This window comes from Balearica regulorum, chromosome 5 (genome assembly GCF_011004875.1).
Source record: "Balearica regulorum gibbericeps isolate bBalReg1 chromosome 5, bBalReg1.pri, whole genome shotgun sequence".
Lineage (NCBI taxonomy): Eukaryota > Metazoa > Chordata > Aves > Gruiformes > Gruidae > Balearica > Balearica regulorum.
The window spans coordinates 57,548,314-57,562,761 of record NC_046188.1 but is presented as its reverse complement, the minus strand read 5'-3'; the positions used below and the strand labels follow the sequence as shown (position 1 = coordinate 57,562,761).

At 43.5% G+C, this 14,448-nt stretch overlaps 1 protein-coding gene across 1 annotated transcript in view; it reads right to left on the bottom strand.

The window, feature by feature from the left end:
* The window catches only part of RRAS2 (RAS related 2), a 45,397-nt gene extending 30,949 nt beyond the window's left edge, over positions 1-14,448 (bottom strand). Inside the window, exon 1 of the mRNA XM_075755096.1 lies at positions 14,097-14,448. Coding sequence (XP_075611211.1) covers positions 14,097-14,201 — 105 coding nt within the window. The 5' untranslated portion in view covers positions 14,202-14,448. The remainder of the gene's footprint in view (positions 1-14,096) is intronic.

Genomic DNA, 14,448 nt, shown 5'->3' with positions numbered 1-14,448 from the left:
CAGTGCAGAACGTACAGCAGAGTTAGTTATCCCATGCAAAGTGCAAGAAGAAAGAAGGCAACCCAGGAGTGTCTGTAGCAATTATGAAATCCCCAAATGAAAACGTTAGAAACAAAACAAATTCAAGTTGTCCTCTCTCCAAATGAGTTCACATTGATAGAAACCGAGCAGCTAATGAATAAACTACCAGAGTCTGATTCATAACACATACAGAATTGAGAAACTTGTGCCAAACTAGCCAAATTCATTGCATGCCGCAGCCCTCTAATAGTGTACCAGGTCAGCAGCACTTGAAAAAGTGGCTTTATAGTACATCTGGTGGGGAAGACAGCTTAAAATATCTCATCCTGAAGGAAAGAGTGTACTCCACCTAAAAGCACTCATTTTCATTAATAAAATCATCTATGCAGCAACTTGTAAACTCAAATTGTAATGTGCCATATTCTTTCCTGGTCTGACAGGCACACACAATAAAGTATGACTTTAAATAAGTAGAGAACGTCATTATTTGATTGCTTTCTTGAGCAAAGAACTTATGCAAATGTTTTGTGTAAAGGTATAAAGAGGTAGCTGTACAGTGAATGCTATCTTAAAACGTGATCAGTGTGCAAAGACCTTCAATTTGTTTACTTTCAGAAGAAGGTTTTAAAATGCATGGGGTTTGATCAGAGGTGGGTTTTTTGTTTTTGTTTTGTTTTTTTTTAAAAAAAAACCCTGCTATTTCCGCTCCCATATTCTACAGAGTAGTGATGTTGTGGTAAGGGCATTCAGCGAAGAGAAAACAGAGCGTGGAATGTGCAAGCAGCCAGCATCTGCACTGAAACCACAGGAAAGCACGTTAAGTTTCTCTGAGTTTTATAGATTAGAAACAGGTTCAACTTCAGCGTACTTAGACTAATGGACTCTTCAGTGTTGTCCAGATTTCCAGTAATCCTAGGTGAAGCCTCTGGACAGGCAGTACATCAGTATGACAAGCAGAAACCCTTCAGAACACCTTATCTTCTCGCTGGTTAACTCACCAAGTGTGAACATGCCTCTGAATGCAGCATTACTACCACACAGCTCTGCCATCTTTTAACATGCAGCAAAGCTATTGTTATTTACAGCAACAGGGTGGATGCTACCAGTTAAAGGCAAGTAGTTTCTCTTTTGAGCTTTCTTCCAGCATTAGAAAGTATTTTAATTTAAATCATGTCTTCTAGACTCACTTCCTGTGCATGTGTTAAAAGCTACCTTTCATAATGACCAAAGCTCAAAACTGATTAGATGGGCCATATGCATTACAAACTTGATGAACAGAATCAAGACCACACTAACCCATTGTTTATTTTTTGGTTTGGGGTTTGTTGGGGGCATTTGTTTTTTTTGTTGTTGTTGTTTTCAGAAAGAAAGCAGAGTTAAAGTCCTCTTCAAATATGTTTTGGCACTGACAGCCTATGTGCTTCAGGTTTAGGAAAAGATTCCCAGATCCTGAAGACATATAAACACATCTAGGGATATCTTCCTATGAATTGCTATGGTAGCCCACTGCCAGGTGAGCACTTAAAAGCCCTAGGTGTGGAAGCTGACAAAAAGTCAGTGCTCCAAATCGGAGATGTTCAGTTAGCAGTAACAGAACTAGCTAGGTTTTGCCCAGGAGAGTCAAGTAGCGTGAGTCCCTTTCACTACTACACATCATATATTTTTTAGATTTAGGAGAGGCCAGATGCATCATAATCCATTCAAGGAAGAAGTTACAGAAAGATCACAAATACCTAGCTGAATAGTGTTAGGCAATCACAGTACCATCTCATAACAACTACTAGCACCACAGAAAAGTTGAGATACTTTTAAATTTCTCAGGCTACTCACATAGGCATGGAAGTACTCATGTACAAAACAGCTAGCTAAAGTACGTGCACTGCAGGAAATGTTTAACTTTTAACATAAGCCGTCCAGCTGTTAGAAAACTCGGTCTCAATTATCTGGTCTCAAGCAAGTGGCCACAGCTTAAATTATTCATCTTCTGCAATCACCCTGAACAAATTCTTCCAGATCACCACCTTCCCTCACGCAGGGAGGCAGCCAGTGCCTTTTTCAGGTGATCACGTCAAGAGATGCAGGGCTTTTGTTTATATTCTTCAGAATATTTGTAAATTGGAGAAATGCACAGAACAGAATTTCAAGGTGTAATTTTAGCTCTTAAGCTAGAAAAATTCCTAACTCTTAAACCTTGAGCAAAATCCCTAACTCAGTGGGATTTTAAAACCCCAGGTTGCAATTCCACTAAACAGATATCCAGTCAGCACAGATGAGATTATTTTCAAATTCCACTCAAAGTGAACAATTCTATTATCAGTTTCCTTTTTTGGGAGAAGGCTTCTGGTGTGTCAGTCGAAATATTCAAGTCCTCCCACAAAACAAGTCAAAGCAGCTATGGAGGAGGGGAAGCCACTATTAAAAATGTGTGGAATGTAACCTACTTGGAAGAACGCAAATAATATTGGGACAAGAAAGTTGACTACTTCAGATCTGAGGCTCTCTTCCCTTACAGTCCCACCAACATAGATACCGGGCAATTTCAAATCTACAAATACTAGTGAATTTCATCAACCTTTGTAGCATATACATGACTTAAAAACTAGTTTCACAGACAAAAACATTATCAAGTCCTTCGGTTACCTTTATACAGACTATATCCATTCTAATGGGTGCAAAAACTTCTAGATAGCAAGAGGAAAAAGTGTCTTTAACAACTTCAAAAGCTAAGCCTTGAAGTGTCTTTTTTAAATCCAAAGAACTTGAGATGTATGCATCAATATATTTGAGCATACCTTTCCAGCAAGATAGAAACAAAGCAGAAACTCCATAGGAGACAAAACATTTTCTGTAGCTGGTAGATTCAGGCCACAGACACAGGAATTCAGAAATTTTTCAGATTTTAAACATCCTTGTTAAAAACAAAATGCTCAATTTAAATATGTCCCCTCACACAAAGCAATGCTCTCAGAGCTAATACCCAAGGGGATCAAAGCACTAACCTACTCACAGGCAGTAAACTAACTCTCAGCGGTCTCCGAGATGCACCGGCACCTACTGTAGCTAGACTAGTCAGAAGACCACAACAGCTTGAAGCCTCAGAGCTGCCTTGACATTTCAGCTGAACCCAAAAGAAATCAAGCCTCTTGCTCCATTAGCTGATCTGACACAGTCTAAAGTTAGAGAGATTTCAGCTGAACATCCTCTTATCAGATAACAGGACTCACTCATCAGTGTTATACACAGGAGGCATTTTGCAACCCTTCTTGTGTTTGCTCTACATGATAAGAGCAACCACTCTTAAGTCTCATTCTCCATCTCGAGCAGAGCTGGAACAGGTTAGCTTCCCCCATTGCACAAGGCTTCATGCAGTTGTACACACATCTTCTGCAGTGGTTAACCGGCTGCAGAAGTCTCTGCCTGTCCCATCCCTCCCCCACCTGCTCTGCCTGCACACGGGTCTCAGCAGAGCTGTGTTAGTCCACATCACCTACACAGAGTTGTACCTGGGGCTTTGCGATCCTTCTTACAGGATTGACCCCAACAGCTGAAGCAATGTAACAGAGCAAGTTGTGAACCGCGTAACTGCTAGAAGCAGAAGCATCTTAAGTTATTTTTACTGCCGAAGACATTTAATGCTAAAATCACGCTCAAGAAGTTACAGTGAGCAGCCCAATTCCCTTCTGATGATTTGTTGATGATTCTGGAGTGCCTCCAGATGATTAAGCCTCCAATAATCCAGGCATGGTATACAGCTTAAACATTTGGTTAAAGCTCTCATCTTGTTTGATTGCTGCAATAAGGTTTTGTACTTCGGCAGTTGGTAGTATCACTTGTACAACATAAAATAATATTGCCCCAAAAGCTACACAAGTACTTAAGCCATACAAAAGATTGTACGGTGCTTTAGTGTACCTTTTCCCTTAGTTTAGGGGAAGGGACTTCTGGACTAGAAAGAGCTAGAAGCATAAGCATCCAAACCAAAGCTAAGCAGTCAGCAGCACTGTTGGTTGGTGATAACCTGTTAAGGGGCAGCACTGAATATCCCACCTTACTACTTTTAAAGTGGTCTGTCCACTGGATGCCACAGGCAGAACACTTCATTTCTATAAACACACACACAAAAAAGACACCCCACCACATACACCTTACCCCTACAGAGGTAGAAATAAGGTATTTCCACAGTTTAAAACTTCTCATTTAAATACTCTCAGACAGTAAGGCAAGACACATTTGGCTTAACTTACAGAGTTGGTTTACCTTGCTTATGCACTAAGGATTTGGGCCTCAGAGGTATAGTTTCAAACTTGAGGGTCTGGAAATTGTTTATGGCATACAACCTAGCAACAAGGTTTTCCAAATTCAGTGTGGCACTACAGGAGATATTGTCTCCACCCATGGTATTTCAATACATTGTGCAGGATCTCAAGTTGAGAACTGCCATCAGGGTAAGAACCTGGTTCATGGGGAGGAGGACATCAGTTAAAGGAAAGTCAAAGTACAGGAAATCAAAATGAGACAGCACATATTTGCATCTTGGAAATCTCAATCTTGACAGGTGGTCAAGACTCAGATAACATTGTCGGGGTTGTTGGGGGGGGTGGGGGGGTGGGCAGGAGAATAAGATGGAAGGGCAAGGATAGTATGTTTCTGGAGGACTTCAAAGATGAACTGCCAGAAAAAAAAAAATCATAAGCAGCAACAGAAATTGCAGGACAAATACACTCATAACTGCAGTAACGCTGGGTCATCCAAAGCCAGAATCCTTTTAAATACATCATCATTGCTTATTTTATCAGGCTTTGCTAATGAAGACTTCTTAGCATGAGCTAATAGGGGAAAACATACACATTTTTAACAGGGTCTTTTTCTTAAGTAGTAGAGTTGGTAGCACATACACAAGTGTATTATCGACAACTACTTTTTACACATGATTATAAAGGATCTTCATAAAGAGACATAATCACAGAAATACTGTTAGGAACATGCAATTTAGAGGCCCCCTACCTCAAGTGGTACATATTATTATAATCCCACTTACTTCCCTTGCATACAGTAAGTCTAAGAACAGAAGTTGTTTAGCAGATCACTTTTTTACACAAAGATGTCAGATTCTTCACACAGATTTATCACCGGCATCCTATTGTTTAATAGTCTACTCACCACATAAGCAGCAAAATATTCAGATTTGCTTGCCAGGTTTATAGATTTATATCTGCTTAAATGAGGAATACTGACGATGCTCTGTGATATGAGCTGAGCAAGTTAGTTTTGTCAGAAAAAACTCAAAACAGTAGCTGCAGTGATTTTAAAATTTCTCCTTTTCCTAGCAAATATAACTAGTGACTCACTACAGTTATGGAATACTCAGAACAGGACTGGAAAAATAATTTGCTTGGAAGTTGTGTGGAAGCTCAAGTTTATTTTCTGGCTTAAAAGACTTGAAGAAAGTGACATACATGATAGTTATGAATATGTGTACTTAAGGTTACTCTGCTGAGAAATAATACTTCTCATAGGTCTTTTGCATAAAGATCTTTGTAGGGTACTTTGGTTATTAGTGTTACACTATTTTTTTTTTTTGCTTGAACTGTAGCATTTTTATGTGTCAGTGCTAACATCTAGTTAATTATTAATGTACGCTGGTCCTAGCGGCTAGTACTTCACACTATCTTTAATAGTGCCCTTTTGTGTACATTCCTAGTGGCTGAACGCACTCCTATCTAGATTCACCAGAAACTAGAGTTTACTGTCTGGACACAGCTGAGAAGCTGGTGCAGGTCTGGTTAAACCAGCACGACTGCCAGATGAAGTTGTTTGCAGAGCTGCACAGGGAACCAGACAGGGGTAACCGATCCCGGGTAAAAACATTCCCTAGTTATTTTTAACTTTGATCACTCGTGGAGTTTCAGTGAACTAGACGGAGTAAGTAACTATAGTGGTAAATTGCTGTGGCAGCATGGGGACCCGTCGAGCATTTTTCCTTACTGGTAGCACTAGCTTATCAAATTAAGCCTTCAATTACAGCAAAGCCCTGTTTCTTCAGCCTTGAAGAATAAAAACAATTCTCTAGCCTTGTGCCTCCCTGCTGGCTGTCCCTTCTAAAAAGCAAACAAACCATCCACTTGCACTCACTTTCAAGGCCCTTCAACTTCTCCAGCTGCACCGGCACACTGCTCCGACCTGCAACGGCTTCAGCACAGCCACACACGCAGCCCTCGCTTCCCACTGCGGTCTTGGGGAGCTCCACACAAGCCTCTGGAAATACACCTTCTCCTTTTCAGCCCTTTGTGAGCTTCTGTGTGAGCACATTTGTATGTTACAAAAATTCACTACAGAACTTAATCATCCAACAGGATCTCCATCTGTAAGTAAAGCTCCTGGCAGCTCCCCGCATAACTAGAGAATTGTGCTACAGTTCTCCTCAGTAACCCCCCCCACCCCAGTGCTCAGGTTTGAGGCTCTGTGTATACTTGAGGACAGCTAAAGTGCAAATTCTCCAGCCTTTCCCTTTCCAACAGCAGATAAGAAACCCTGACCTCACTTTAATGACAGGCAGCAGTTGTGCACAATGCTTGATTAGTCGCAAGATCAAGCGCTTCAGACATGAATACGTGACCTTCTTTAACTTAACCATGAACAGCCCGTGCGCTGCATTCCAGCCAGCCCTCTTCAAAGCAACCTAGTAAAAGCAAGCAATCTATAAAAAAAGTGAAGTTCCATCTAGAAGCAGTGCTACGTATCAGGCAGTTTACACTTTGAGATGTGACTAGTTTAAGTATGTGCATGGTGTGTCATCGGAGGAGACTAAGTAAGAACAGGCAAGGCAGACTAAGTAAACATTCTTTTTGTCTGCTATCTATTTCAAGTAATTAAGTTATAAAGAGAGGAAAGAAATATTTTCTTTTTTATTACCTGTTCCCACAAAGTGACTTACAGGCTATCCTGGACCCAAGCTACAACCACACTTAAGCTGTGAGATAGGACATAAAACCAGCAAAGAACAGAAAGTAAAGAAGAACAGAGAAAAAAAAAATTGTTCATGATCACAGGGCATATCTCTCTCAGTGAAGACAGACACAGTTCAAGACAAATAGGCAGCGCCGCACTCACTGCTCAGAACACAAACGATTCACCTAGGATCCCACACTACAAACTTAGAGAGCTGAAACAGGCTACCACTACTATCAGTGTTTTGAAACAAAACTCCAGCAACTCTGTAAGGCAAACCACTTGCCAGTCAAACACTGCCTACCGGTATTACTGATAATTAAGCTTTTCAATCTGGACCCCATTCATTCTACCCCTTTCAGTAGAAATTTGACTTGGTTGATCAAAGTTACATACAGAAATCTTTGGACGTGTTATATGCAAAGGGAAAGTTAAAAAAAGAAAGGAGCAATTACAGTTGTGATCTCAGTTTTAATGCTGGTTTTATTACAAATATGTTCTATTTCAAGAAGCGTGCAAGTGCTGCATTTACCTGGATGTTACATTTTCCTTTAACAGTGCCTATGGCCATAGTTGAAGACAAGACTACCAAACCAGGGCAGCTAAGCCACCTGAATCATCAGAACCAACGGAGAAATTATCCACTTGTGTCATACCAGTCTAGACCTGAAGAGTGACTCATTTAGGAAGGTCTGCAAAAAACCTAGCTTCCTATCAGCTAGCCAGAAGACTGCTACATTTCACTTCATGAAGCTGGTATTTACCTTTGGGTACATCAAAGAGCTCAGTCACAACATTTTCAGTGCTGGTAACGCTTTAAGGTAAATGGAGACAGGTTGCCTAAGGTATGCAAACACAAGCCATTCAGGTCCTTCAAAATTCTCTCAATATAAGGGCTCTACTTAGGAGAGCCACCCTTTTAGCACCACTACTGAATGCCGGAATTCAGAGCTCCAGCCAAAACCAGGAGCCTCTCCCTCTAACACGGGAAGGAGGAACAGGGCTACGTGCCAGCGGCTGCCTATTCATCCTTAAGTGCAAAGGGCATGCCGGCCAGTAATCCGGGAAGTTGTGCCAGCACTCCTTGTGCAAGTGGCGGTAGAAGGCAACAAGGCAACCTGATAACCAAAAGGTACATCAATATTTACTTGCTATATAAGCAACTGCTGCAAGGGGTTCACACATGGAAAGGTGCTTTCTGACTGCAGTGTGGTTTAAGTTATCCCAAAGGAATTTCACTTTGGGAAAGGATTGTAAATTCCTCAAAGCCGGAATGATCAGCATCTCAAAGTTTAAGCACTACTCCAAATTTATGCCAGCTTTTGAACCCAGCTTAGTTCTACCCTTTAAGTGCATTAATACACAGCGTCCCTGCTGGCTAAGTTACGATGCATTATACCCTCGCTAGCAATACCAGAACGCTAACAAGCAAACCGACACTCCCTTCTTGCCTGCAAGTTCAGCCTGAAGTCATCTACTACATTTCCCAGGCTGTAGATCTACAGCTAACCCGAGCGAGACAAACCTTTTGTTTGGTAGCACTGCTCTAGGAAGCAGGGAGCCGAGAACTTCAAGTTTCACATGAAGTGCAACAACCAGCCGTTACTATCTCAGGTGACTCCACCACAAGTGCTTTGTTTTGATTAGGATTTTTATTTCCCACCTTTAACCTCTATAGAAGCCAACAATCAGTCACTCACTGTCCTAAACTGTATTTTGTCACCTTGCGTTACATTGCACTACTTACCGTAAGAAGGCCCCACGCTTTATCAAAATGTAAGCATACCAGTCCTAACGTAGCCCTGCATGAATCTGCAGCCTGGAATTCATGGCATTTTATTCCTTTGACTTTCTTATGTGCTTACTTGAAGAACTTTTTTTTTTTTTTGGACGGTCAGCAAGGGTTAGTCAGAATACCTCGAAACTGCAGGGGGATCTGCACATCCCCCAAGCCCAGCACGCAGAAGCGGTACACTAAGACATCAGGGTCTGTCAAACATCCAGTGCATCAGCTTGAACACCAGCTGCATTTTCAGTTGTTGCTTTTCAATCTGCTTTACTACTCTAATTCAGAGCTTTACCATAAAATTCTGAACAAGCTATTTTCTTGCCCAACAGCTATATCAGAGATAAAAGATACTTTGAGATAACCCACCTTTAGCTTTATTGCTACTTAATGAGAACTAACAGTCTTGTGAAAGTAGCAGCTTGGAAAAGGAAAGGAAAAAAGCATGAACAGCTGCTCACCACCTATCTGCAAGTCATATATGCTTGCTTTCAGACAAGTGTCTGACATTAACATTAGAGAGTCAACAAATCTACATCCAACTCATTTTACTCACTAGTTAGTAGAACAGTAAGCTCAGCTCCAATCAGAACTTGTTACTGACAGTTTAACAGCAGCAGGAAAAATATTTTATTATACAAAGTTGGCAGTAAGAATTATGCTTGTAAATACAGCATGAAATCAGTAAACAAACACCCCCCCAAAAAAACACTGGACCCCTACATATATTTTATATTGCATTAAGTGTCTTAGCAGTCTCAAATGTGTTCATGCATTACCATAGCTAACATTAAGTTGATTGACAAACTAAGCTCAACTCAGCCCCACTCAACTACATCCAGTCAATACCATCTCAAGGTTCTAGTGACATTTATTAAATAATATATTGTTGTAAGCCACCAAAGTTTACTCAGTATGCAAAAATATACACATCATTGTCACAACACAAAAGCTATAGCTTTATGATGAGGAAAAACAGTATGACAAATATTTTTAATAATTCTGATCAAAAGCATCCACTACTTCGCAGAGCAGATTTGAAATAAGACATTAGTGGCTTTCTTGCTGTATGCTGCTAAAACCAGCTATACATTGTTCAGTGTAAACAAAAAAACCCAACATGAAGTGAACAGCAACTGCAGGGTAAAAAAATGCAGAGGGTGATTAGGTACTTGCTAGGCTGTACTCCCTTTGAGCAAGGAAACCTGAATATTACAAAGGGTTGAGTTAGAAGGGAATGTGGGGTATTTTGTGACAGACCTCTGCATGACAGCTGGAGAAAAGCTATTGTGGCAACAGCTGTGTGCTCTGCACAGCTCATACTCCCAAATACCTCAGCCTGCTAAGAGGCCAGTTAACTGGCTGCAATGCATTTTAAAAGTTTTCTGCCTCTTGGGATGTGAGCATGATGGATTATTTGTGTATGTTTTAAATAAGAGAAGGAATGCTTAGTTCTATCACTTACAGTTTTACAGAATACTGTGGTGTAATGGTGAACTACCATTCACTGCTGCTTTCCTAAAGTTTATAGCTGTGACAGATCCCGTCAACTCTCTGCAATTAAAACGTCTTCACTTCCTGTCTTAACAGTCACAGGCTCGACAGCAGTAAGTTCATATATCCTGATTTAAAAGGAAATGATTTTGTATTTCCAGGATGGAATCCTGGCCCACCAACAGCAATATCGAGCTCTGTTTATCTCCCCAGAGAAAGAATTTTGAGGAACACACCAGTCATGTAACTGCTAAAAGCTTTGATCTGGTAATTTGTACTCTAAAGTTTCTCCAAGTTGTTAGATGAACTTCTGAGAAGCAAACGCAAGATCACAAGCAATTATATGTGCGTGACCAGTTATATCTCATATACCATTCCTACTGCGCTATACTAAATTAGCCCAACCATGCTGAACCCAGTATGTGAAAGAGCTTTCATTGTGTGACACGGGTTCGCTCACTCAGCCTCCTCACAAAAACATTGTTGTTTCAGCGCAGATTGAGGCACAACAATCTTCAGGAACTGATACTCTCGCACACAGGACGCCATGCACCGGAGCGCTTTATGTGCTGATCACTACCACAATAAAAGTCCAACCTCAGCCACTACTACTCTTGCAAGAATGAATGCTGTTTCCCCTCCACACCTAAACAAGGCTGGCAAGGATGTGCTGTGTGCAAATCCTAGAAAGCTGGCAAAAGACAGAAGATGAACTGGTTCTCTCTACATCCTCAGTTCCTCGTGTTCTCATTTATTTTCATCTGAAATGAAGGAAGAGTTTTCCCATTTTCAAATATGAATCCTCCTTAGTCTTTCAAAGATACAACATAAATCACTGCACGTGCTTCCCCATGATATCCTATCAACACAACAGCTTGGTTTACTGGAAAGTAATCAGCAGAACTCAAGTAAGAGCAAGAGTAACCATACCTGAGTACCAATTTACTGAAAATTAAATACAGGATTATAGGAAAGCAAGACAAAGTATGGAAGTATTTGCTAGTATCAGTAAGAAGAAAATTTCCTTTTTAAGCTTCAAAACTGAGTTGTTGACAACTGTATTTTAAACACAAGCAATAAAGAAGCAAGAGAGAATTTAAATCCTTCACTGACATCAAGATTTGTCACGTGGCAAGAGCAAGCATCGTTCCATGTTGTAGTGAAGGCAACTACAAGTTTGTCACTTAATCCTAAAAAATTCCAAAAATGAAGCACATGATTTGTTTGTAATCAATTTTAAAACAATCTGGAGCAGTTTCTATGCAGTCTCAAAAGACAAACAAAGTATTTGGCAACACACTTGCCATACAAAAACTACAGAAGTGGTTGCATGGCATTGCACACACTTGGTGACATCATAAGCTTTGAGACCTAAGAGCTCAGGAAGATACTCTGGTATATAAATAATACACCAAGCCTTGTCTCTGTGTAGTCTGTAACTATGTAACAAGCACGGAAACAATACAAAACTCTTCTTAAGTCACCTGAGGTTCTGCTCAGAAGCTCTTTGTTTCCCAGCTATTTCTCATTTTTTTTCAAAAAGGTTCAATTTTCTGCTAAACATCACTTTGTGGTGGCAATATTTTATCTCAAGACAAAGCAGCTGAGAGGGCAAAAAGATGTAGATAACTTAATACAAACTGACAATAAGTTGTTTTGAAAAGTTCACCCTCAACGTGTCAGCTTCATGCTACAGTGTTGTTCCCTCATCACTCTTTCAAAGTGAACTATTTCTTGTTCCACTATTAATTTGGAGAGAGCTTTTTATGTGACAACACAGACACAGGTTCCTCTTTTGCAGATATTTGCTGGAAGCGTCAGTCACAGCAGTTGAGCCAAAACTTCTATTTCTATAGGGGTGTAGCACAAGCTTTTACTTTAAAGAACAAGCTTCTACCAGCACTCAAACACTGAAGTTACCTAGTACTCAGCAGAACCTTACTGCTATTAAACTAAATGGACTTATCAAGGCATCAAGTGCAAGCTTCACTTCCCCCCCCCCCCTTATGTCTTTAATAGAAATTACAGCAATTTTGTGAAGGTGAAGTTATCCAAAAGCCTTTAACATAGCCAGGGACTCCAGAGATCCCTTCAGCAGCATCTCAGAACAAAACCTAAGCCATGCCCAGCTGCACACATTTGTCACAACCAGTTCAGATGCCCACAGGAAGATGCAGGCAATACCATCCAAAGCAGCAGTACCATGCTTGAGTGAATGGCATGCTAAACCAGCTTCACTCAACCACAGAAGTTATCTTCATATACAAGCAATGAGGAACTCAATCCACACAGAGCGGACTGCAGTTATTCTAGCACCATCATCTTCAAACAGGTCAGCGAGTCAGGATCTTACCAGCACCTGACCAGCTATCTACACAACAAACAAGGCACCTGCACAACACAGATTTCAATTCCATCTCAAATGCTCTGTTAAAACTAATTTCCAAAGAACAAGTTCTCCTAAAGCATCAATTCTTTTAACACCCTGTACAATATTGGATCTTCTAGGCATTCAGTTATCCAGTACTTAGCCAGACTGGGAAAGTACTGCTTTCTATATAGTTACTCACACCCATGCTGCAGAGCTTAAGTTCTCAACAAAATATTACAGCTAATGAACACATGGATGTGTGCACTAGTGAAGAAAATCCAAAATAAATAAATAGTCTATTTGCTCTCAGCTCACCTGTTCTAACAAAATATTATTTGAGAATATCGTTGCCCCGAGCATTAAAAGAGAAATTTGCCTCACTGTCAGACAGGCTATCTTAGGGTTAGCCTCTCCTCAGTGGAATTAAAGAAAACAAACAAAAAGTCATTTCCTCCAGATTTGCTCATCTGCCATCAGCAATACCAGCAAGCAGAACGCAAGTAGTTATCTCCTCCTTCCACCATAAACAGACAGAGGTAGATTAATAACGCTCCCATGCCAGCGGTAGAAAGGCTAAAAGCAACAGGGCAGAGGATGAAAAGAATTAAAGGGGGTATGGCTGAATTAGCATCAGAGAAAAATGACTCTTCCTTATGAGACTGATACGCACACTTTGTATCACCTATTCTGTCATGGTTTTTTTCTTAAAATGAACAGGGGGGGAAGTTCAATTACCTAGAAGTTGAAGCATCAACAGCAAGAGCTCAGAGGGGCGGCGGGCGATCGCTGGCCGGAGCTGGCGCAGCGTGCCCCCTGCCCGCAACCCCCCTCCGACACTGCGGGGCTGCCAGAGCTTCCTCGCCCCTTGCGGGGCCGGCACCAGCGGCCCAGGCTCAGCCCCGGGGCAGCTATTTCGGAGCCGGACGCCAAGTGTCACTGCTCCCCCGGCCGCGGCCGGTTACCGCGACTGCCGCTTCCCGGGCGGAGCGGGGAGCCGGACCCCGCCCGCGCCGCCGGTCGGCCGCCGGTCCCAGCGCCTCGGCGGCCCCGACCACCCCGCACCTCCGGCGCTGTGCGCGCCCGACCCGGCGCGGCGAAACCCCACCCCGGCGGCGAGGGTCGCTGGAGCCGCGCAGCCCTCCGCCCGACGAAGGCGCCCGGCGGGCCGGGGGCGGCGTCCGCCCCTTCCCGCCCTCCAGAACCTTCCCGGGGGCTCGCACCGCCCCGGGGCGCCGCGCCTCAACCGCCGCCCCGGGCCCCTCAAGGTCACGCCGCCGCCTCCCCGCCCCTGGCTTCCCGCTTCCCCGCCCGGCGGCGAGGCGAGACCCGCCACCGCCGGCCGCGGCGCCTCCGGGAGCTGCCGCCCGCCGCCACGGCCCCGGGCCCCCCCCTCCCCCCCCCCCCCGCCCCGGGCAGCGCCCAGGCCCCGCGGCCGGGCAGACCGGTTCCCCCTCCTCAGGCGCCGCGGCCCCTCACCTGGATGAACTGGATGGTGAGCGCCGACTTGCCCACGCCACCGCCGCCCACCACCACCAGCCGGTACTTCTCCTGCCCCGGGCCGTCCCTGCAGCCCGCGGCCATGGGGGAACCGAGCGGAGCCGATCGCGGCAGCGCCGCCGCCGAGTCCGGCGCCTCTCTCCCTCCCGCTCGCCTCCTTCCTCCTCGGCCCGCCGGGGCTGAACAACCGCAGGCCCCGCCGCCCCTGCGCTCCGCCGAGTGCGCCGCCGGCAGCGCCCCGCCGTGCGGTGCGACAACGCCGAGCGGAGCAGAGGGGAGGAGAAGGAGCACCGCCCACCCCCGCAGCCAGGGCGCCGCGGCTACAAATGGC